At 38.3% G+C, this 25,756-nt stretch overlaps 2 protein-coding genes across 5 annotated transcripts; both read left to right on the forward strand.

Moving 5' to 3' along the window:
• The first annotated feature begins 221 nt into the window (after positions 1–221).
• LOC137731838 (ATP-dependent Clp protease proteolytic subunit 2, mitochondrial) lies at positions 222–2,862 on the forward strand. Its single transcript, XM_068471075.1, has 2 exons — positions 222–627; positions 2,313–2,862. Exons 1-2 carry the CDS (start codon positions 339–341, stop codon positions 2,735–2,737), a joined length of 714 nt encoding a protein of 237 aa, XP_068327176.1. The 5' UTR covers positions 222–338; the 3' UTR covers positions 2,738–2,862.
• A 467-nt stretch (positions 2,863–3,329) lies between these two features.
• On the forward strand, positions 3,330–14,946 carry LOC137730794 (ENHANCER OF AG-4 protein 2-like). Of its 4 annotated transcripts, none has more exons than XR_011068217.1 (14): positions 3,331–3,808; positions 4,399–4,475; positions 4,631–4,675; positions 5,313–7,307; positions 7,394–7,916; positions 8,655–8,763; positions 8,887–8,999; positions 9,074–9,261; positions 9,961–10,621; positions 10,705–11,221; positions 11,578–11,673; positions 11,773–11,874; positions 12,241–12,447; positions 14,512–14,946. XR_011068217.1 is itself a non-coding variant. In XM_068469754.1 (13 exons), the coding sequence occupies exons 1-12, from the start codon at positions 3,698–3,700 to the stop codon at positions 11,841–11,843; spliced, it is 4,506 nt and encodes a 1,501-aa protein (XP_068325855.1). In that variant the 5' UTR covers positions 3,330–3,697; the 3' UTR covers positions 11,844–11,874; positions 14,512–14,946. The 4 variants fall into 4 exon arrangements, 1 of the variants encoding a protein (XP_068325855.1); XR_011068218.1 differs by having other exon boundaries at positions 12,241–12,425; XM_068469754.1 differs by lacking the exon at positions 12,241–12,447 and having other exon boundaries at positions 3,330–3,808.
• The last annotated feature ends 10,810 nt before the right edge of the window (positions 14,947–25,756 follow it).

Genomic DNA, 25,756 nt, shown 5'->3' on the forward strand with positions numbered 1-25,756 from the left:
TTATCCAATTCACTATAATTTTTTGGTTTCTTGCAATTTTTGGGCCGGATGAAAAGCTGTGTGCGTAGGGTGACATTGACTACATATTAATGGGCTGATTTTAGGAGCTGGTGTTGGCGGGCTTTAAAGGAGCCCAATTCAACAATTCATCAGCGGTCATAACTCGCAACCTTAACCCGACCACATAGGATCTCAACCCAACCAACCCAGATCCTAAAACACGCACGCTCACTGTGTCTCTCTTGTCTCCCTAGAAAAACAGTTGGAGCTTGGAGTAAACGTTTGAACCCATAAACCCTATCCCTCACCCGCGAGTCCCTCTCCTCGTTTCTCTCACGATGAGAGGCTTAATCTCAAACGCGAAGCTCCTGGCAAGCAGCAGGCCATGGGACCCATCTCTGCGCAGCTACAGCTTGATTCCGATGGTCATTGAGCACTCCTCCCGAGGGGAACGCGCGTACGACATCTTCTCCCGCCTCCTCAAGGAGCGGATCATCTGCATCAACGGCCCCATCAACGACGACACCTCCCACGTCGTCGTCGCGCAGCTTCTCTTCTTGGAATCCGAGAACCCGTCCAAGCCCATCCACATGTACCTCAATTCCCCCGGTGGTCACGTCACTGCAGGTCCTTTTATCGCTTCCCATCTTTTATTTCTGTTTAATTTTTTATAGGTTGTCTGAAATTCTCGTGCTTTAATTTGTAGATATTGTTTTGGTTTTCTATTTGTCGATTGCAATTTTAACATGTCAGAAATGCGATGGAGGATTTTGTTTTCTCATTTTAACCCATTCTGACTTCCATTTACAACCTGATTTACCCTTTTATAAGTTTGGTGGTTGTTTATTGTTATATTACCAGTTGAGTGAATTGATATTTGCGGCAAGGATGATTGTAAATCATAAGCATTATCAGGGAGAACCATGAGATTTTCTTATGACTTCGCAATCTATTAAGTTGTTGAGTGGAATTTGATTCTACAAACCGTCACAAAATCAAACTGTTAGACAAGTCATTGACTTGCATAGTCATTATACGGTAGCTTAATAGTTGATGATGGATCTCCACTTTTAAATTACCATTGTATGACCATGTACACGAAATATCACCAGTGTTTGTGGCACTCACTTTGTAGTTGTACACTCCGACATGGGTCCTTTTCACCGTAATATTACATGGTATCTGAACTCTATCTTGGCTACTACAGTTGTATCCTTACAACAAACAACAACAACAAAGCCTTATCCCACCAAGTGGGCTCGGCTATATCCTAGAACGCCACTGGGCTTGGTTTTGTGCCAAGTCTTCCGTTACCTCCAAGTACTCTGTGTCTTTTCTTAAAGTCTCTTTCCAAGTCTTGCTAGGTCTTCTTCTACCCCTTTTGACACTAGCCTCCGCCTCATAATCTCGTTGTGTGGGATTATAAGTATTGGACATTTAAGGAAAATGCTGTATGAGTTTTGTTAAGGTAGATGTAGATGGTAGGTTCTTATGGAATTAGAGTTTGGTAACCAGACAACTTGTGTCTGTATAACTTTACGAGAATGTTAAGAAGAAAAACTAGGTATCACAACCATGAATAGAGTTGTGTCTTGCACTTCTTCACTTTCTTGAAGTGTCTCAATACTTGACATGCTTAAAAGCATGCAAGTCTATGCTCCATTAGTCTTTCACAATAAGAATCAAGGTCGGCAAAACTGAGGACTAACCACATAACTGCTACAGAGCTCTTTTATGATTTTATCCATCTTCAAATTTGCTGTCTAGAAACTGAAGGCTTTGGAGCCGAGACTTATGTGCTCTCCTAAAGCATACTGAAAAGGTAGATACAAATTGAAGGGGAAACAAGACATGGCTAAAGCCATACTTGATTATGATGTTCCAAATCATACTCCACGAAATCAGGATAAATCCTTATTCTTTGTGTGTTTTCTTGGGTCAAGAAGTCAACTAATTGTAAGCCTTGTACCAGCAACTAGTTTTTTTTTTTTTTTGGGGTGGGGGGAATCAGTTTTAGTTTAAGCTATTCCGATAAAATACAGAAAGTCAAAGAGTTTCTACTACAAACGTTATTACAATGCTATATGTTTGTACTCTTATCAGTTACAATGATATGTTATGATTCTTTAATTTGCCGATACTTCTGATTTAATTTTTGAACAGTATAGCTCTGTTTTGTACCATACATAAATAGATGAGACTTGTTAGAAGATGTTAACAATAAATAAAGAAATAGACAAGACTCAATGCACGATTTGGCTAAAATTCACAAGCATTGTTTCACGGTGATGATTATGTATTAGTTCATACAGGTCTTGCAATTTATGATACGATGCAGTACATTCGGTCACCAATCAGTACCATTTGTTTGGGCCAAGCTGCATCAATGGCTTCTCTTCTCTTAGCTGCGGGCGCCAAGGGTGAGAGGCGGTCTCTCCCAAATGCTTCAGTTATGATTCATCAGCCTTCAGGCGGGTACAGCGGACAAGCAAAAGATATGACAATTCACACGAAGCAGATGGTTCGTGTCTGGGATTCCCTTAATGCGTTGTACTCGAAGCATACGGGGCAACCAGTAGATGTAGTTGAGAAGAATATGGACAGGGATAATTTTATGACCCCAGAAGAGGCAAAGGCATTCGGAATCATTGATGAGGTGATTGATGAAAGACCAATGGCTCTGGTGACTGATGCTGTTGCCAATGAAGGCAAAGAAAAGGATAAAAGTTCAAAGTAGGATCAGAGTCCTCAGAATTATATTTCTCATGTGTCGGTCCGTGCCGGAAGTTAACATGATTTGTTTTTCCCCTTAGCATTCATTTGGAATTCAGTATTTTCATAAAAAAGCACTATCACTTATAATCTTCGACTTTTGAGCGATGAGAAAAAGAATGTTGATACAAACTTTATTGGCGGGAGCAGGTAAACGCTCTAAGCCACTTAATATTGTATCCCTTCTTAATTTTTTTCTTCTACATATTTTGCTTATATATCCTAGTTGCTATTTCTATAAAGTGAACAAGGATATTTACATTTTAGATTTATAGAATAGATAGAAAGAAAAAAAGGGGAAGAGGAAATTAAGAGAGAAATGTAAAAGATTAAGGAGTCCTTGCCACGTACACAGACAGCACATAAAACCATCTCTCGGAGCGAGTCCCGACCAATCTCATCTTCCTAAATTAAATTTAAAAAAAAAAAAAGGGTTCAATGTTTTTGTCCCAAGTACTAATATATATCTATCTATACATATAAAGTGAGCATATATGTATGTATGTATATACAGTGTAAACCAAGAATAAAAGAAAAATCGTAAAATTACCGATACGTCCCATTCCGATTCGGGCAAAATTCCAATTGGTGCCCCCAACACCCCCAAAGCTTGAAAGCCCAAGCCCTCCTTCCCACAAACTCTACAATCTCTCGCCCTTCGACCGCCTCAATTCCTCTCTCACACACCCACACACTCTCTCCTTCTCTCTCGTTGGCTCGCTGGAATTGTGAATGCAGAGCCCTGTCTTCCGATGACCTAGTACCTCCGGCGCCGGAGCATCCACCGGCCGTCGACAACGGGCGACGATTCCAATTCCGAGTCTCTGGGACTTGTATAGGGTTTTCGTAGCTGCTTGTGCGATTCGATTGCGACGATTCAATTAGGGTTTTTGCTTTTGTTTTCTAAGATTGCGGCGTCCACGCCATGGCTCCGGGGCGTAGACGCGGAGCGAACAAGGCCAAGGATAAGAGCCAGTTGAGTCTCGGCGATCTTGTTCTTGCTAAGGTCAAGGGCTTCCCCTATTGGCCCGCCAAGGTCTGCCTATTTTATTCCCTTTCGCTTTGTTTCTGTTACGGATTCTGCCTCTTCATCTTCGGCTGTGTGCATTTTTTTTCGTTTTTTCCTTTGCGTTTATGTTTGTGGTTGTGTTTGTGTTTTGGGGCATTAGGGTTTTCCTTGAATTGCTTGTTGATCAATGTACCCTACTTGAATTTGACTTCTCGTAGAGTTTAAATATTAACAAAATTTGCAAAATTTCATAGGCTTTCGGACTTGTATAGTTTACTGAATGGGACTGAACATTGTGATGCATCTTAGACATCGTGCATATCTTGCCTTAAACTTTGCAATGTACTTTAAGGAATAGGATTGAACATATCTTGTTTTTGTTTTTGTCTTGGCGAATAAGATATTCGATTCATAAAATGGCTGTGTTAGTTTTTAAACTAAAGTATATTGCTTTCTGCTGTATAAACACAGAGCATGAAATTTCAGTAATTTGGCATGTTTAGAATTGAATGGACCATGTTTAATGTTTTCATCGATAAGAGTAACTCTGTCAGATTTTAGTTTATGTGACAATTCGGTTGGCCTTTGAGGGAGCTCTTGTGGGTTTGAATTTTCAGATTAGCAGGCCTGAAGATTGGAAGAAGGTCCCTGATCCAAAGAAATATTTTGTCCAATTTTTTGGAACGGAAGAGATGTAAGTATATCCCATTTGATAATTTCAGATTTGTTCATGTACATTGTATAAAGTATGTTTGTGAAATGTCTTACATTTACGTTGAAATACCTCTTGTGCATAGAGTTTTCATAACAAGAAATAAGACACTAATATATTGACAACCTAGGGTGTAGATCACAGAAAGGTGAAATTGACAATTTTTTTGGAACGGAAGAGATGTAAGTATATCTCACTTGATAATTTTGTATTAGTATATGCAAGTGAATACAGTTTGTTGTCACATCTACATTTAACTACCTGTTATACCTGGGCATTTATTATTTAAAATGAAAACACTAGTATATAAACAGCCTAGAATGTAGATACTGCAAGGTGAAAATGACAACATAGTCTGCCAAAATGCATTGAGTTGATTAGGATTTCAATAGTTGGAGCATTGGATTTTGAATTAATAGTTTCTACTGGGAAAGAAAATCTGAGGGAACTTGTTTCCTGCTAGTGAACAATTTCACTAGCGAAGTTTACATTTTATACAACTAAACAGAAATTTTTATGGCAAGTGTCAAATGTGGTCTGCTTTATAATTAATATATTAATTGGCGCTCAAATCTATTAAATATAGAACTTGATGCTTTTTCCAAAACCACTTTGAATTGCGCATAGAAACCAAAAAAAAAAAAAAAACCAGTGGAACCATTTAGAGCAAATCTAGAGTCCATAATTCTTCCCTCTGTGTTTTATTTGCTCTGCTCATTTTCTAATTCAACTGTTTTTTTATTTTTTTTTTAATTTTTTTCTGCTGGTTAAACTGACTGCTACTGATGTTGTTTTCTTGTTGTTTTCCCCACTCCACAGAGCTTTTGTTGCCCCTGCAGATATTCAGGCATTCACTAGTGAGGCAAAAAGCAAATTATTAGGTCGTTGTCATGCTAAAACTAAGAATTTTTCCCAAGCTGTGAAGGACATATGTCAGGCATTTGATGAGTTACAAAAAAAGAAATCAAATGATTTGAGAGTTGATACTGATAGATCAGACCCCGGATGTGATGCTCCGTCTGGTGATGGCGTAGAAGATAATGGGATTGATGTTGACTTAAGGGATGGGGAGGGTGTACGGGATTCCAATGGACAAACAGATAAAGAAGAAGCCTTGGGTGATATTTGCCCTAAGCTGGAACGTTGTTCACAGTTACAAGGTGAAAATGACAATGATGTTGTAAATCCATCTACCTTGTGTGGAGCAGAAGAGAGTTCTCCAGTTTTTTCTCCTGAGAGAAAAAATAAAATGGTGGCAGTTCCACCGCCTAAAAAAGAGGTATTAAAGAAATCCAAGCCTGAGAAGGAAGAAGTTTCTGGTAGTAAGCGTGAAGAAGATGATCGCACTAAGAAACACAGTGATGGACAGAGGTCTGTAGCAAATGGCCACAAGTTGTCAAAGATGGTTACTGGATCAAAGAGGAAACATGATGGCACAATTGAGGAACAAAAAAATCGTTCTGCTGTAACATCATCGAAGGATGATAGCTCTGTTGGTCCTGTTGATCAGCCACAATCTGGTGAGCGATTGAAAGATGGAACAAAAGGCAAACTTGGCTCTGGTGGCAGGAAGAGGGAGTTCTCCCCAGATGCTCAAAAATCAGATACTGGTAGTAAGGTTGGGAAAAAGACAAAAGACCTGGTTAAAGCCAATAAGCAAGTCAAGGTGCCAGATGATGTGATGGATGATCCTGAGGAACAGGCCAGAGACAAACATTCGGGAAGGACAAAGGGGTCTCAACCAGGGCTTGGAAAGCCTAATTTGGTAACAAATGGTCCTTCACTTCCTACCAAAAAGTCAAAACATGTAGATGCAGGGGATAGTGGCCCAAAGGGTTCAGTATCTAAAATTGTGAAGAGTCTATCTCCTAGTTCTGATGTTGATGACAAGACATTAAAAAAATTGGATTCAAATTTGTCAAATTCACGTGTGAAAAGAGAGAACCATCTAGTTTCCAGGTCCAAAATTGTTGTTGGACCCAGTGGTCCTGGTGATGAAGCTGTGCTACCCCTTACAAAGAGGCGCTGTCGAGCATTGGAGGCTATGTCTGATTCTGATGGTTTGGTCTCTGACGATAAGAAGAATGATATGTCATGCTCAACTGATGTCAGAGTTCCTACGCAGAGAAAACGGAGAGCTGTGTGCCTCTATGATGATGAGGAGGAGGAGGAAAAACCCAAAACACCAGTTCATGGAGGATCTTCCCGAAATACTAAAGCGCCTTCATACTCTTCAGACGCTGTAAAGAGCACGAATGAATATCATGAGAGGTCAGATACTGCTCAACAGAGTACCAAATGTCCTACTGAATTTCAAATGGGCCGCACAAAGGAATCATCTTCCCAGTTAAATGATGGTTTTATGTCACCTAGAAAACCTCACGTGGATGAGGTGAGGCCGGAAAGGAAACCTCAAATTGACAAAAAGAGTCTTGAAAAGGCAGTGCATGTGTATCACAGTCCAAAAAAATCAGAACTTGGGCAGTTGCTGAAGGAGGAGAAACCAACTGTGATTTCTCCTAAGAAGTCTCCCCAGTTAATTTCTACCACTAAATCAGTTGTGGAACAGCAGAAACCCACAAAATCTATTGTTAAAGTCTCTAGTACCGGTACTCAAAAGAAGGCTCAGGCTTTGTGTAGCAAGGGTTCAGGTTTAGTGTCTAACAGTTCGGTTTCTTCTCATAATCAGGCAAGAAACAAGCCTGCATCTTCTGGAGAAAAGTCTAAACCTACTCCACGATCAATCTCTCAGATCAACGACCCCGCTATCTTAACAGAAAATGCAACCGAGTACATTTTATTTTCTGGTGAAAGGTATGCATGCTCTTTCTTCATTGTGTGCAGGTTGCTACTTGCATTTCTTATGGTTGATAATTTGTTGCTTGTTTTCCTAATAACAGAATGGAAGTTGGCAGAGAAGATAAAATTGGCTTATCCATGGATTCTAGAACTCCGGAATCATCTCAGTCTATGAGGCATCTTATTGCAGTTGCACAAGCAAAAAGGAAACAAGCTCAGTCGCAAAATTTCTTTCTTGGATTTTCCAATCCAACTCTTGTATCTAACTCAGATATGCAAGGGAGGAGCCCCAGTCCTTCTGCAGTTCAGGGGTTTTTTTCCATTACCAACAGTGCGTTGCAGGCAGATATCCCAGGATCCAATCAACTCACAAATGTAGTTTCCCCGGCTGCTCATGGTCGACAGTATGTATCACAAGTTCAACTTGATTTAGAGGAAATTTCAGAGAGAAGAGTTAGTTCTGGGCATCGAACTGCTGGAGGATCGCTTAGTGGTGGTACCGAGGCAGCTGTTGCTCGTGATTCTTTTGAGGGAATGATAGAAACTTTGTCTAGGACTAAAGAAAGTATTAGTCGTGCAACTCGTCTTGCCATTGATTGTGCCAAGTATGGTATTGCCAATGAGGTAGGCTCCTTGGCTCATTCATATTTCTGTTATCTTTTGTTGTTTTATTCTTTTCAAAGATGATTACCATTCATTAATACAATATTTTCGTTTCTTTTTCATTCATCACTTGATTAATTTATCCAATAACTTATATCAATTTGAAAGCATTTCCATATGTTTGCTGGATGATACGTTTATAATTTGTAATATATGTCCATTACATGTGTGAGTGTACTCTTATTTGTTAAAAAATAAGCTCAAAATAGTTCTGTAGTGAGAATTTTATTTTCTATACTAACAATCATTCATCTTGAGTCTTGATTGATGCAAATGTTTAAGAGCATAAAAGTTCAAAAATCAGATGGGTGAGAGTGAGGCCAAGTGAAGACATCTTTCTAGTTTGAAACTGCTCATCTTGTAAATTTTGATTTCACCCAGAGCCATTACACTGGTCCTTTTGAATTTTAAATCTCATGTCCAACCTACCATAACAAATTAGCAGTTGTCATTTCTTTCTACAATTTATCTTACGCTGAGATAAAGAAAACTTTAAATAGTAGTTGGTGCATTCCTTTAGGTTGCGAATCTAGATTTTGTAATGCGTGTCAAGTTTGCAAACGAAGTTGGTTGATTATCTAGAACTGCTTACACTGACCAATAAATAAATATATCACACAAAATCAAAGATGATTATCATGGATTACCATGATGTTGATTTGTAGATTCTTTCAGTTATAATTTAAAATGTTGATGCAGGTTGTGGAACTACTAATCCGGAAGTTGGAAAGCGAGCCTAGTGTCCATCGTAAAGTTGATCTTTTCTTTCTTGTGGATTCCATCACACAAATCTCTCATAATCAAAAAGGTACATGCACTTGAAAGAACTTGTAATAATAAATATTTATCTCTCTCTCTCTCTCTCTCTCTCTCTCTCTCTGTATTTCATTGTAAAAATAATTAAAGATAGTTATTGTTTATTGATATTCAGGCATTGCGGGAGCTTCATATGTTCCGATGGTTCAAGCAGCATTGCCACGTCTTCTAGGTGCTGCCGCTCCACCTGGTTCTGGTGCTCGTGATAATCGTCGTCAATGTCTTAAGGTAAGTGCGCTGCTATATAATTTGATGAGTTTTTCTAACATTTATACAAGAAGTGAAACAGACTTCTCTTTCAGGTTTTACGGCTGTGGATAGAGAGAAAAATCTTTCCTGAATCTGTTCTTCGTCCTTACATGGATGACATTGGAGTTTCAAATGATGATTCAACTGCTGGTTACTCCTTTAGACGTCCATCTCGAGCTGAGCGTGCCATAGATGATCCAATCAGAGAAATGGAAGGAATGTTTGTGGATGAGTATGGAAGGTATTTAGTACTAACTTTTTACTTGAATGGTTGTAGTTGTATTGTATTATTTTCTTCTTTTGTTCTATTAAGCAGATTTTTGGTCCTCTAAAGGCATGACTATAAGATTCTGTTTGTTATTGTTACTTGAAGTAACTTACATTTGGTTATGGAACTCAAATCCAATCTCAGTGTCATGTTTAATTTGGAAAACCATTATACTTAGACTTGAACATATAAGGGATACGATGAATATATATCTTTCTTATATTTTATGTACATGCAATTCAACGAATTTTTAATTAATTATTTGTTTGTTAGATGCAGTTGAAGGAATCCAAATGTTGTTGCATGGAAAATTCAATGATTTCTTTTCTTCTTAAAATGTATTATTTTAATTGCTTGTTGGATTGTGTTTTGAAATTATAGTTATTTGTTTTTCCATGAAGTACTCACCAAAAGAAAATTGCATGATAGTATTGTTTAGAGGAGAAAATAAATAATGAGTATCTGGTTTGCAATGCTCGAGGAACAAGTGTTTGTTTCAGTGGAACACTTGTTGCAACTTGCAATGGTCTTGTTCGATTATTGGGTTCAGTTATGTGAAATTGTACTTAAAGATCTGTTATCAAAATGCTTCTATTATTTGTATGTCTGTGTTGTTGCTTGCACTTTTTCTGAAATTTAATACGTGTAGTTGTCTTCTGCCTCTTTTGTCAGTAATGCTACATTTCAGCTGCCTGGACTTCTGTCTTCTCATGCGTTTGAAGATGACGATGAAGAAGAAGAAGAAGAACTTCCTAGCTGTTCATATAAGGAGACTAGCCATCCCTCACCAATGGAAACTACCCATGCTTCTGGGGAGTCAGAATCATGTGTGGTGACTCCTAATGATAGGCGACATTGCATCTTGGAGGATGTAGATGGTGAACTTGAAATGGAGGATGTTTCTGGACACCCAAAGGAAGAAAGACCCTTGTTTATTAATGGTTCTTTTGAAATGGATCCACAACAGCAGGGATCAGATAGGGTCATGGAGCCAGCTTCAATTGCTTGCACTGATTTGCCCCCTCTTCCAGAGGGTTCTCCACCATTGCCTCTTGATTCTCCTCCTGCACCCCCACCTTTGCCTCCCTCACCTCCACCACCCCCACCACCACCTCCGTTATCTCCATCACCACCACCACCCCCACCTCCCCCATCACAGCCACCTCCTCCCCTACCATCTTCTGGTCATCAACCGTTGTTGATTCCCCAGTCATCTATACCAACACAGGCTTCATTACTACCGCAACAGATGCTGCCTCTGCAATCATCAATGCATCCTTCACCGCAGGTGGCATATCAACCTCCTATACCTCATGAATACTGCAGCACAAGTGTAAGACTTCTTGCTTTCTCCACCTTTATCAGTGCTACATTGTTATTGTTGTATATATTATGACAAATTCTTTCTTCATCCAGGGTAACCAGCATGTTCAAGTTTCTGGAAATGCTCCTCATGTTGGTCCTATTGATGCGACTGCCAAGAAGGAGATGTTTCCGCAGCAGCAAGCTTGCTTTGTTCCTGCTGGAGTATGTGGTCCTCGAGAACCTTCTGGATTTAATTCGACAAGGCCGCTAGAACATGGACATAATGACCTGTTTCTAAGTGCACAAATCTCTCAACCAAGCCAACCATTTCAACAAGTTAATACACCTTTCCCTCAAAGGCCTTTACCTCCTGCCCCACCACAAAATCCGTCGAGTCATTTCTCCTATACTAAGCAACATCCACAGCAGCATCCTCAACAACATCCTCAGCAGCATCCTCAACAACATCCTCAGCAGCATCCTCAGCATCCTCAGCAACCATACCACGGTTCATACTCTTTGCCTCCCCCACCTGATAGTCAAAGAAGATTTGTTGCCGATGAACAACGTGGTGTTTGGATGAATGGAGGAAGACCCCCACATCCGGGACCACCATTTGTCCACGAAGGTATAGGGTTCTGGTCCTGGTGGCGAAGCTATCCATTAAGAAGTTGCCTGCATAGTGTACAGTGCTATTATTCCCACCCACCTATCCATTTTCCCACCTACCTTGTAACTAAATCTAGATGACAGATCAATAGAAGGTAGGTGGGAATGGTAGCACCTTAGAATTTCTGCTTGTATTATTGTTAAAACTCATTTTCTCTTTGAGGCTAGAAAATCATATCATGGGCCCTAAGTTGTACTAATAATTTATTAGTGTTTTTATATAATGTTTTAGTTGTGATGGCCAAAGTTTCCTTTGCCTTATTTGCACTGCCCAATGCATCTCGACTTATATTATATTCGGTTCTGCTATGACAGGTTATTTTCGCCCACCGCCTGATAGGCCACAACCTAATAATATTGCTTTTCAGCGTCCTGCCCCTAATAATGTTCCAACTGGAGCTCCAATATCAGGTGATGTTTACGTAAACTCGTTTTGAAGTTTGCTTGCATGTTTAAAACACTGGGCTATTGTTGCAGTGATTAAGTGACTTTCTGGCTGCACTTTTCCAGGTCACAGTGCTTCCCAGATCTTGCCATGTAGACCAGACATATCTGCTGTTAATTGTTGGAGACCAGCTTAGTAGTGAACCTTAGCTCTACATAACTATTCTTGTAAGTTGTTTTTCTTTTTTTGTTCAACATTTAACTTTGTGTTTTTCAGCTCCTGCACTTCTCTGTATGGCTTCATCCTGCTACAGTTTAATTGATTCTTTCCTCATTGAAACCTCTGTTAATTTGAATCGATGGAGGCCTCTTGTGCTACCTCTTTTTTGATAATTGACTCCACAATCTTTTAATCAGAATCATCTCAAAGATTTCATATGATTTCTCATCCTTGACTCTATAAGTGCAAATTAGTGTGCTGCATTTTGAACCGTCATTTAGGCATATTCAAACTGTTTCCATGATGGCTTAGATTGATAATTCCCTCTCTCTGGGTGATGAATCTGTTTGTTTATTTTCTGTAATTTGTTTCAGCATTGACAGTGGCATATCAATTAGTTACGTCACATTATGCTGTGCTTGAAAGTTGGATTCATCTTGTTTGCAAAACCCAAGTACCACTTGAAGGCACTATTGAGAACTTGTGGAGGCTCTTGGCAGGACTCTGTATATTGTAATTTTTCCTGACAAATGTATCCTGAGAACATTTGCTTCCAAGTGTATGCCCACGTTTCTTTCTTGGTTAGTACACTTGTTTCTTTAAGTTTTTAAATGATGTAAATATACCCGATATCAAAATAGATAGAAATCAATTCAATGCACCAACTTTTAATCTTAGATGAATTTATTTTGTTATTATCTTTATGTGCATGTTGCATCGTAAAATGCATTGTCTTCTCAATCAGTTCAATTTGTATTCTTGACTCCACTCGGATGAGCATGTCCTTGCTTGTGCTTGCATCTATTAAACAGTCAAAGATATTTCAAATTTGTTCCCTCCTCTTGGATGGGTCCTGGTATTTCCAAGTTAGGTGAGGTTGAGTGTGTGGTTTGCCGTGATTTTGTTATGTTGTTGCTATGTTTTGGCATATGCTGAGGGTTAAGTGATCTCTTAAAAGTTTGGTTTTTTTTTTTTGGAATCATGTCCTTGGTTGTGCTTGCATCTATGAAACAGTCAAAAAGATATTTCATATTTGTTCTCCTCCTCTTGGATGGGTCCTGGTCTTTCCAAGTTAGGTGAGGTTGAGTATGTGGTTTGCCTGCTGAGGGTTAAGTGATCTCATAAAAGTTTGGTTTTTTTTTTTGGAATCATGTCCTTGGTTGTGCTTGCAGCTATGAAACAGTCAAAAAGATATTTCATATTTGTTCTCCTCCTCTTGGATGGGTCCTGGTATTTCCAAGTTAGGTGAGGTTGAGTATGTGGTTTGCCTTAATTTTGTTATATTGTTGCTACGGTTTGGCATATGCTGACGGTTAAGTGATCTCTTAAAATTTTGGTTTTTAGTGGGAATTCCGGTAATCACATTTTGGGATGTCATTCAATACCCAAGCGTAATTTGTTGTCAATTTCATGCATCATTGAGAGTTTTTCTTTTTTCTTTATAGAATCACTTTAATCTGTTGCCTTTCAGTTTATACTTTCTTTCTATTATTATAAGGTTTCGGGTAAGGTGAGAAGTGACTGATTTATTGGTATATGACTTTAGAGCACTCTTTTAGGTGAGATGAAAAGTGCATGCCTAGTTTTTATCTGGTTTGCTCTTAAGATATTACCAATGTCTTTCGTGATCCTGAAGGTGCACTTGGAATCCCTCTAATAATGTATAATCGGGTCACGCATTTTTCTTTTTGAATCTTAGTCACATTTTGTTGTTAATTGTTGTGAATGATAGCCCTTTTCTGCCGATTTCTAATGATAATGAAGTCTTGTTAGATGATTGGAGAATCCAATATTACAATTAACCAGCCATTATCTTTTGTCACATTTAGAATGTTGGAATGTACTGTTTGCTATTATAAGTTAATTGTGAGGTTCAGCATGTAGAACCAAGTATCAGCACTGCAACCCTTGACTGTAAAGCTGAAGTTACCGGATTTTGAGTGAATATATACATGATTCGAAAAGGAAACGTCAGTGTGTATTATATATTTTTTGGGATTATATAAACTCAAATATATGTGACCTTTGATTGGGATATTTATCTTATTCTTCTGTTGAAGGTGAAGGGTCAGCTAAGGTAACCTATATAAGTTTTATCTGACTCATTGAGTTAGAGGCACATCTGAGTTTCATTCCTTCACTCCACCTTCTGGTTCATTCAAATGGCAAGAGATGTCATTGTGTATTTTAGTGTGTGCTGTCTGGTACACGTTTTGCATTTTTATTTTTAGTTGATGTTGCAACGTGTCGATGACATGCCACTTATCAAAACAGAATTTAATTGAGTAATGCGTGGTGCTGTATGAGTGGCTCACTTTGTGCATTCAGTAGAGTGTCGGGAGTTGCATGCTACATATTTTGTGCCAATCAGCTCCTATGATGGTGTTCAGAATGTTTTCTTAGATATTTGCTGATGTAGAATTCTCCTTTTTTAGCTCCTTTTATGTTTTTCTTGTCTCAATAAAGGTGCGAGCTATGTGAGAGCCATGCGTGTCTGTATTTATTTTGAACGTTTAGTTCTAAGAATCTGTTTACTTGAGCCTGTCTAATCATTTCTTGTGGAGCTTTTACTTTTCCCTTTGAATTTTGTTTCTGATGAGGTATTTAGTCTGGAATGACATCATAACTATGCATGCTGTTAACAGGTTTCGGAAAAAGATTAAAACAGAAGTAGCATCCTCTGTTTTGGAGGGTTTATTATCTGGTCACTCACAGAGGAAAGGGAATCCACTTGGTAGCAGATACACTGCTGTAAAACATTCAGGTAAATATTTGACATGGATTTTTGGACCAAGAAAAGGCTTGTAATTATTTATTAGTTGAGTACAGTTTTGATGCAACGGTATCTGTTGCAGTGTAAAGGTAGTTCATGCAGATGCTTCTTAACTGTTGAAAGTTGTATTTGACAGTTCCCTTCCCTTTCTTTTCAATCAGTCGTTATACATTGCTTTGTAGCCACTGATTTTTCTTTTAGTCTGTAAAGATCCTAGTTTTCTTTCTGGGGGATAGAATTGGGTTTGATTATGTCCTTGTTGCTCTACCGTAGTACACCGGAGCATTACAAAATGAAAAGCGGTTCTCTGAATGCACCATTATTCTTTGTTGCTCTCTTTTTCTCATCCTTTCGTGGTGATCTTTGATTTCATTTTCCTTTCGATTTTGTTTTGATTTTCTTTTTGGTTATTTGACCATTTGCCCGAGATTGGCTGTTTTGTCCGTCGTTTGTCACCAACTTTTGTTGTTTAAAATCTCTACTTCTACTCCCAGTTTGAGTTCATTCCTAATTCGACTTGAGGTCATTTGTGCTCTGTCACTCGTAAACTTTGTAACTCTCTTTTGGAAGGGTCGTTGGCAAAGATGTGCTTCGAGCATGTGCATGGACGTAACTCGTGTCATAAACATTTGATTTTTATGTTGTTAAACGAAATTTGACCACCATTCATGGGTCCCTTTTATAAAGTTTTTGTGAAAATTTTGATTTCCTAGTTTGAGGAATTATTTTGCGCGGGAGTTAAAGAAAATGTAGCAAGACTTCTGAAAGTAATCCTACTATCTATTAGGTCCCAAACTAGTTTTTATTGATTTTTAAAATTGAAAAAAAAAAAAAAACAACTAATAGGAGACCCCTCAAATATATTTTCTGAAATGTTCGGAATATCCTGAAATTAATTTTAGGAAACATATGTTGCGACGATAAAGACTTGAATTTTGACTTGTAAAGATACTTATAAAAATTCTCAAATCGATTGGAAAACGTAGGTGAATTTATTGTAACTTTTAATTTTAAGAAATATTTTGCATGGAGTTAAGGAACATGTTGTAAAACCTTCGGGGATGTGATCATACAATTTATTTGGTCTTGAAATTAGTTTTTATTGATTTTTAAGTTAACAAATAGAAAAATATATATAAACCAATAGAGGCCCCCAAATATCCTTTTATACGTCGGAAGTGTACGAAATGTTTTAAATTAAATTTAGAAAACATGTGCCATGACAAGAGTGACTCAAGTTTTAGCTTATCATGAGTCTTGTAAAATTTGACAAATCGATTGGAAAACGTGGGTTTGAGGTAATATTTTACCTGGGAGTTAAGGAAAATGTTACAAGACTTTGAATGTGATCCTTCCATCTATATTAGTTCTTGAAAATTATTTTTATTAATTTTTAAAGCTGAAAAATAGAAAACATAAATCTGAACTAATAGAAGGCCCCCCAAAAATATTTGTGTCTAAAATGTTTGGAACGCCCTAAAATTAAATTTAAAAACATGTGGTGCGTCAAGAATTATTGAAATTTTTACTTACAATGATTCTTGTAAAAATTTCCAAATCAATTGGAAAACGTGAGTTATAACTCACAGATTTTGTGAAAAATAGAAAATTTAAATTTTAGGAAATATTTTGGCTGGGAGTTACAAAAAATGGTGCAAGATTTTTTAATGTGATCACAATGTCCATAAGGTCCTAAAACTAATTTTTCGATTTTCAAAGTTGAAAAATAGAAAAAATAAATACGAAATGAGGCTCCTCAAAAATATTTTTATGTGTCTGAAATGTTGGGAACGCCCTAAAATTATAATTAGGAAACATGTGGTGCGACGATAATTACTCAAATTTTGGCTTATAACAATTCTCGTAAAAATTCCCATATCGATTGGAAGTCGTGGGTTATAACTCATAATTTTTGTGAAAAATCAAAATTTTTAGTTTTAAGAAATATTTTGTCTGGGAGTTAAGGAAAATGTTGCAAGATTTTTGAATGTGATCCTACCATCTATGAGGTCCCGAAATTAATTTTTATTAATTTTTAAAGTTGAAAAATAGAAAAAATAAATATGACTAATAGAAGGCCCCTCAAAAATATTTTTAAGTTTATGAAATGTTGGGAATGCCCTAAAATTATATTTCGGAAACATGTGGTGCGACAAGAATTGCTCGAATCATGGATTCTAATAATTCTCGTAAAAATTCCCAAATCGATTGGAAACCGTGGGTAACTCACAATTTTTGTAAAAAAATCGAAAGTTTTAGTTGCAGGAAATATTTTGCCTAAGAGTTAAGAAAAATGTTGCAAGACTTTTGTGTGACATCCCACATCGCCCAGGGAAGTGATCCTTAAATGTATATTCCCATCCCTACCTAGCACGAGGCTTTTTGGGAACTCACGAGCAACTTCCCAGTGGGTCACCCATCATGGGATTGCTCTAGCCCCCTTCTCGCTTAACTTCGGAGTTCCCATGGAACTCGAAGCCAGTGAGCTCCCAAAAGGCCTCGTGTTAGGTAGGGATGGGAATATACATTTAAGGATCACTTCCCTGGGCGATGTGGGATGTCACAATCCACCCCCATTAGGGGCCCGACGTCCTCGTCGGCACACCATGGCCAGGGTTAGGCTCTGATACCAAATTGTCGTATCCCGGCCCGGGGCGAATCACTTCCTGGGCCCGCTCCACCACCGTAGCACGGTATTGTCCGCTTTGGGCTTACCATTCCCTCACGGTTTTGTTTTTGGGAACTCACGAGCAACTTCCCAGTGGGTCACCCATCATGGGATTGCTCTAGCCCCCTTCTCGCTTAAATTCGGAGTTCCTACGGAACCCAAAGCCAGTGAGCTCCCAAAAGGCCTCGTGTTATGTATGGATGAGAATATACATTTAAGGATCACTTCCCTGGGCGATGTGGGATGTCACAATCCACCCCCTTAGGGGCTCGACGTCCTCGTCGGCATACACGCGGTCAGGGTTAGGCTCTGATACCAAATTGACACATCCCGGCCCGGGCGGGACCACTTCCCCGGCCCGTTCCACCACCGTAGCACGATATTGTCCGCTTTGGGCTTACCATTCCCTCACGGTTTTGTTTTTGGGAACTCACGAGCAACTTCCCAGTGGGTCACCCATCATGGGATTGCTCTAGCCCCATTCTCGCTTAACTTCGGAGTTCTTACGGAACCCGAAGCCAGTGGGCTCCCAAAAGGCCTCATGCTAGGTAGAGATGGGAATATACATTTAAGGATCATTCCCCTGGGCGATGTGGGATGTCACAATCCACCCCCCTTAGGGGCCCAACGTCCTCGTCGGCACACCACGGCCAGGGTTAGGCTCTGATACCAAATTGTCACATCCCGGCCCGGGGCGGATCACTTCCCGGCCTCGCTCCACCATCGTAGCACGATATTGTCCGCTTTGGGTTTACCATTCCCTCACGGTTTTGTTTTTGGGAACTCACGAGCAACTTCCCAGTGGGTCACCCATCATGGGATTGCTCTAGCCCCCTTCTCGCTTAACTTCGGAGTTCCTACGGAACTCGAAGCCAGTGAGCTCCCAAAAGGCCTCGTGCTAGGTAGGGAGGAATATACATTTAAGGATCATTCCCCTGGGTGATGTGGGATGTCACAATCCACCCCCCTTAGGGGCCCGACGTCCTCGTTGGCCGGCCCGGGGCGAATCACTTCCTGGGCCCGCTCCATCACCGTAGCACGATATTGTCCGCTTTGGGCTTACCATTCCCTCACGGTTTTGTTTTTGGGAACTCACGAGCAACTTCCCAGTGGGTCACCCATCATGGGATTGCTCTAGCCCCCTTCTCGCTTAACTTCGGAGTTCCTACGGAACCCGAAGCCAGTGAGCTCCCAAAAGGCCTCGTGCTAGGTAAGGATGAGAATATACATTTAAGGATCACTCCCCAGGGCCGATGTGGGATGTCACAATCCACCCCCCTTAGGGGCCCGACGTCCTCGTCGGCACACCACGGCCAGGGTTAGGCTCTGATACCAATTTGTCACATCCCGGCCCGGGGCGGACCACTTCCCAGGCCCGCTCCACCACCGTAGCACGATATTGTCCGCTTTGGGCTTACCATTCCCTCACGGTTTTGTTTTTGGGAACTCACGAGCAACTTCCCAGTGGGTCACCCATAATGGGATTGCTCTAGCCCCCTTCTCGCTTAACTTCGGAGTTCCCATGGAACTCGAAGCCAGTGAGCTCCCAAAAGGCCTCGTGCTAGGTAGGGATGGGAATATACATTTAAGGATCACTTCCCTGGGCGATGTGGGATGTCACAATCCACCCCCCTTAGGGGCACGACGTCCTCGTCGGCACACCATGGCCAGGGTTAGGCTCTGATACCAAATTGTCGTATCCCGGCCCGGGGCGAATCACTTCCTTGGGCGATGTGGGAAGTCACATTTGACTGTGATCCTACCCTCTATGAAAATAGCAAACATAAATACGAACTAATAGATGGTCCCCCAAAAATATTTTTATGTGTCTAAAATGTTCAGAACACCCTTTAAAAACATGTGGTGCAACGAAAATGACTCAAATTTTATGCTTATAATGACTCTCGTAAAAAATCGCAAATCGATTGGAAAACGTGGGTTATAACTCATATTTTTTGTGAAAAAAAATCAAAATTTTTACTTTTAGGAAATATTTTGTCTGGGGATTAAGAAAAATGTTGCAAGACTTTTGAATGTGATCATAAAATCTATAAGGTGCCGAAACTAAATTTTATTGATTTTAAAACTTGAAAAATACCAAACATAAATATGAAAGAAGGCTCCTAAAAAATAATTTTGTGTTTGAAATGTTTGGAACACCCTAAAATTATATTTAGAAAACATGTGGTGCAACGAAAATTACTCGAATTTTGACTTATAATAATTCTCGTCAAAATTCCCAAATCGATCGAAAACCATGGGTACTCACAATTTTTGTTAAAAAATAAAAAATTTTAGTTTTAGGAAATATTTTGCATGGGAGCTAAGGAAAATGTTGCAAGACTTTTGAATGTGATCCTACCATCTATGAGGTCCCAAAATAATTTTTATTGATATGAACTAATAGAAGGCCCTTCAAAAATATTTTGATGTGTTTGAAATGTTGGGAATGCCCTAAAATTATATTTAGGAAACATGTGGTGCGATGAGAATTGCTCGAATTATGGCTTATAATAATTCCGGTAAAAATTCCCATATCGATTGGAAAACATGGGTTATAACTCACAATTAAATTTTTTTTTGGTAAAAATTGAAACTTTTAGTTGTAGGAAATATTTTGCCTGGGAGTTAAGGAAGATGTTGCAAGACTTTTGAATGTGATCTTACCATCTATTTGGTCTCAAAACTAGTTTTTATTGATTTTTGAAGTAGCAAAATGGAAGAAGAAAAAAAATTTGAATTAATAAAAGGGCCCCTAAAAATATTTTTATGTGTTTGAAATGTTCTGAACGCCCTGAAATTAAAATTAAAACCATGTGGTGCAACGAAAACGACTCAAATTTTTTGCTTATAATGACTCGTAAAAAATTCCAAATAGGTTAGAAAACGTGGGATTTTCACTTACAATGATTCTCGTAAAATTCCAAAATCAATTGGAGAACATGAGTTATAACTCACAGTTTTTATGAAAAAAATCGAAATTTTTAGTTGTAAGAAATATTTTGCTTGGGAATTAGGAAAAAGTTGCAAGACTTTTGAATGTGACCCTACCATTTATGAGGTCCCAAAACTATTTTTTATTGATTTTTAAAGTTGAAAAATAGAAAAAATAAATATGAACTAATAAAAGGCCTCCCAAATATATTTTTATGTGTCTAAAATATTTGGAACGCTCTAAAATTAATTTTAGAAAACATGTGATGCGACGAGTATGAATCGAATTTTGACTTATAAAGATTCTCAAAAAAATCCCAAATCGATTGGAAAAAGTGAGTAACTCACAGTTTGTGAAAAAAATCAAAATTTTTAGTTTTAGGAAATATTTTGCTTGGGAGTTAAGGAAAAAGTTGCAAGACTTTTGAATGTGATCATTCCATTTATTAGTCCCCGAAACTAATTTTTAGTGATTTTTAAAGTTGAAAATAGAAAAAATAAATATGAAGTAATAGAAGCACCACCCAACCCCTTCCCCAACCCAAAATATTTTCATGTGTCTATGATGTCGGGAATGCCCTAAAATTAATTTAAAGAACATGTGGTGCGACAAGAACGACCCAAAAATTATCTTATAATGATTCAAGTAAAAATATCCAAATCGATTGGAAAACATGGGTTATAACTCACAGTTTTTGAGAAAAAAATTGAAATTTTTAGTTTTAGGAAATATTTTGCGTGGGAGTTAAGAAAAATGTTGTAAGAATTTTGAATGTGATCGTACCATCTGTAAGGTCGCGAAACTAACTTTTATTGATTTTTAAAGTTGAAAAATAGAAAAAAATAAAGATGAACTAATAGAAGGCCCCTCAAAAATATTTTTATGTGTCTAAAATGTTGGGAATGCCCTAAAATTATATTTGGGAAACATATGGTGTGACGAGAATGTAACATCCCAGATCGCCCAGGGGAGTGATCCATAAATATATATTCTCATCCCTACCTAACACGAGGCCTTTTGGGAGCTCACTGGCTTCAGGTTCCGTAGGAACTCCGAAGTTAAGGGAGAAAGGGGCTAGAGCAATCCCATGATGGGTGACCCACTGGGAAGTTGCTCGTGAGTTCCCAAAAACAAAACCGTGAGGGAATGGTAAGCCCAAAGCGGACAATATCGTGCTACGGTGGTGGAGCGGGCCCGGGAAGTAATCCGCCCCGGGCCGGGATGTGATAATTTGGTATCAGAGCCTAACCCTGGCCGAGTGTGTGCCGACGAGGACGTCGGGCCCCTAAGGGGGGTGGAGTGTAACATCCCACATCGCCCAGGGGAGTGATCTATAAATGTATATTCTCATCCCTACCTAACACGAGGCCTTTTGAGAGCTCACTGGCTTCAGGTTCCATAGGAACTCCGAAGTTAAGCGAGAAAGGGGCTAGAGCAATCCCATGATGGGTGACCCACTGGGAAGTTGCTCATGAGTTCCCAAAAACAAAACCGTGAGGGAATGGTAAGCTCAAAGTGGACAATATCGTGCTACGGTGGTGGAGCGGGCCCGGGAAGTAATCCGCCCCGGGCCGGGATGTGACAGAGAATGACTCGAATTTTGGCTTATAATAATTCTCATAAACATTCCCAAATTGATTGGAAAACGTAGGTTATATAACTCACAATTTTGTGAAAAAAAAATTGAAATTTTTAGTTTTAGGAAATATTTTGCTTGAAAGTTAAGGAAAAAGTTGCAAGACTTTTGAATGTGATCATTCCATCTATTAGTTCCCGAAACTAATTTTATTGATTTTTAAGGTTGAAAATAGAAAAAATAAATATGAAGTAATAGAAGCACCTCCAAAAATATTTTCATGTGTCTAGAATGACTTGAATTTTGCCTTATAATGATTCTCGTCAAAAATTTCAAATCGATTGAAAAACGTGGGTTATAACTCACAATTTTCATGAAAAAAATCAAAATTTTTAGTTTTTGGAAATATTTTGCATGGGAGTTAAGAAAAATATTGCAAGACTTTTGAATGTGATCATACCGTCAATAAGATCACGAAACTAATTTTTAAAGTTGAAAAATAGAAAACTAAATAAGAACTAATAGAAGGCCCCTAAAAAATACTTTTATGTGTCTGAAATGTTAGGAATGCCCTAAAAATATATTTAGGAAACATGTGGTGCGACGATAATGACTTGAATTTTGGCTTATAATAATTCTCGTAAACATTCCCAAATTAATTGAAAAATTGGGGCTATAACTCACAATTTTTGTGAAAAAATCAAAAAATTTTATTTTAAGTAATATTTTGCCTGGGAGTTAAGAAACATTTTGCAAGACTTTTGAATGTGATCCTACCATCTATTATGAGGTCCCGAAACTAATTTTGTGTTTGGGGGATGCCCTAAAATTAATTTTAGGAAACATGTGATGCGACGAGAATTACTCGAATTTTCGCTTAATTGATTCTCGTAAAAACTCCCAAATGGATTGGAAAACATGGGTTATAACTCACTTTGAAAAAAAAAAAAAAAATTGAAACTTTTAGTTGTAGGAAATATTTTGCTTGGGAGTTAAGGAATATGTTGAAAGACTTTTGAATGTGATCTTACCATATATCTGGTCCTGAAACTAGTTTTTATTGATTTTTGAAGTAGAAAAAAATAATTGAACTAGTAGAAGGGCCCCAAAAAATATTTTTATGTGTCTGAAATGTTCGGAATGCGCTATAATTAATTTTAGGAACCATGTGGTGTGATGAGAATTACTCGAATTTTGCCTTATATTGATTCTTGTAAAAATTCTCTAATTGATTGAAAACATGGGTTATAACTCACAGTTTGGTGAAAAAAATGAAAATTTTTAGTTTTAGAAAATATTTTCCTGGGAGTTAAAGATAATGGTTCAAGACTTTTGAAGTGATCGTGCCATCTATTAGGTCTCCAAACTAATTTTTATTGATTTTTAAAGTTGAAAAATAGAAAAAATAAATATGAACTATTAGATACCCCCCTCACAAATATATTTATGTGTCTGAAATGTTGGGAATGCCCTAAATCGATTGGCTTTTAATAATTCTCATAAATTTCTCAAATTGATTGGAAAACATATAACTCACAGTTTGGGGAAAAAAATCAAAATTTTTAGTTTTAGGAAATATTTTTCCTGGAAGTTAAAGATAACGTTGCAAGACTTTTGAATGTGATCGTACCATCTATTAGGTCTCAAAAGTAATTTTTAAAGTTGAAAAATTAAAAAAAAAAAAAAATGAACTAATAGAAACACAACCAACACCCCCCCCCCCCCAAAAAAAAAAAAAAAGATGGGTTTGAAATGTTGGAAATGCCCTAAAATTATTTTAGAAAACATATGGTGCGACAAGAATGACTCGAAATTTTGGCTTACAACAATTCCTGTAAAAATTTCCAAATCCATTGGAAAATGTGGCTATAACTCACAGTTTTGTGAAGGAATCAAAATTTTTAGATTTAGGAAATATTTTGCCAGGGAGTTAAGGAAAAAATTGCAAGAATTCTGAATTTTATCCTACCATCTATTAGGCCCCAAAACTATTTTTATTGATTTTTGAAGTTGAAAAATGGAAAAAATGAATATGAAATAATAGGACCACAAACCCCCCCCCCCCCCCCTCATTTTTTTTTTTATCTGTCTAAAATATTCGAAATGCCCTAAAATTAATTTTAGGAAATAGGTGGTGCGACGAGAATGACTAGAATTTTGGCTTATAATGATTCTTGTAAAAATTCTCAAATCAATTGGAAAACGTGTATTCTAACTTACAGTTTTGTGAAGAAAAAAAAAGTCAAAATTTTTAGTTTTAAAAAATATTTTGCCTGGGAGTTAAGGAAAAAGTTATCCTAACATCGATTAAGTCCCAAAACTAATTTTTATTGATTTTTAAAGATGAAAAATTGAAAACATAAATATGAACTAATAGAAGGCCCCTCAAAAATATATTTATGTGTCTTAAATGCTCGAAATGCTCTAAAATTAATTTTAGGAAACATGTGGTGTCACATCCCGGCCCGGGGTGGATCACTTCCCGAGCCCGCTCCACCACCGTAGCACGATATTGTCCGCTTTGGGCTTACCATTCCCTCGCGGTTTTGTTTTTAGGAACTCACGAGCAACTTCCCAGTGAGTCACCCATCATGGGATTACTCTAGCCCCATTCTCGCTTAACTTCGGAGTTCCTACGGAACCCGAAGCCAGTAAGCTCCCAAAAGGTTTCGTGCTAGGTAGAGATGAGAATATACATTTAAGGATCACTCCCCTGGGCGATGTGGGATGTTACAATCCACCCCCCTTAGGGGCTCGACGTCCTCGTCGGCACACACGATGCCAGGGTTAGGCTCTGATACCAAATTGTCACATCCCGGCCCGGGGTGGATCACTTCCCGGGCCCGCTCCACCACCGTAGCACGATATTGTCCGCTTTGGGCTTACCATTCCCTCACGGTTTTGTTTTTGGGAACTCACGAGCAACTTCCCAGTGGGTCACCCATCATGGGATTGCTCTAGCCCCCTTCTCGCTTAACTTCGGAGTTCCTACGGAACCCGAAGCCATTGAGCTCCCAAAAGGCCTCGTGCTAGGTAGAGATGGGAATATACATTTAAGGATCACTCCCCTGGACGATGTGGGATGTTACATGTGGTGCGACGAGAATGAATCAAATTTTATCTTATAATGATTCTCTTAAAAATTCCCAAATCGATTGGAAACGTGGGGTTATAACTCACAGTTTTTGTGAAAATATTGAAATTTTTAGTTTTAGGAAATATTTTTCCTGGGAGTTAAGGAAAATGTCGCAAGACTTTTGAATGTGATCCTACCATCTATGGAGTCCTGAAACTAATTTTTATTGATTTTAAAAGTTGAAAAATAGAAAAAATAATGTGAAGTAATAGAAGTTCCCCAAAAATACTTTTATGTGTCAGTGATGTTGGGAATGCCCTAAAATTAAATTCAGAAACATATGGTGCGACGATAATGACTCGAATTTTACCTTATAAAGAATATTGTAAAAATTTCCAAATCGATTGGAAAATGTGGGTTATAACTCACAATTTTTGTGAAAACATCGAAATTTTTAGTTTTAGGAATATTTTGCCTAGTAGTTAAGGAAAATGTTGTAAGACTTTTGAATGTGTCCTACCATCTTTGAGGTCCCAAAACTAATTTTTATTAATCTTTAAAGCTGAAAAATATAAAAAATAAATATGAACTAATAGAAGGCCCCCAAAAATATTTTTATACGTCTAAAATGTCCGGAATGCCCTAAAATTAATTTTAGAAAATATGTGGTGTGACGAGAATGACTTGAATTTTGCCTTAGCTCTTCTGCTCTTTTTCTTCTTCCATACCCTCAAGTGGGTGGAATACCGGGCTAAGGGCACCTAGTCCTTCATTTCCGTGCATTCTAGCCTCCGTGGACTAAAGATTCTCTTCAGAATTCCCAAATCCATTGGAAAACGTGGGTTACAACTCACAATTTTTG

Source organism: Pyrus communis, chromosome 4, assembly GCF_963583255.1.
Source record: "Pyrus communis chromosome 4, drPyrComm1.1, whole genome shotgun sequence".
NCBI lineage: Eukaryota > Viridiplantae > Streptophyta > Magnoliopsida > Rosales > Rosaceae > Pyrus > Pyrus communis.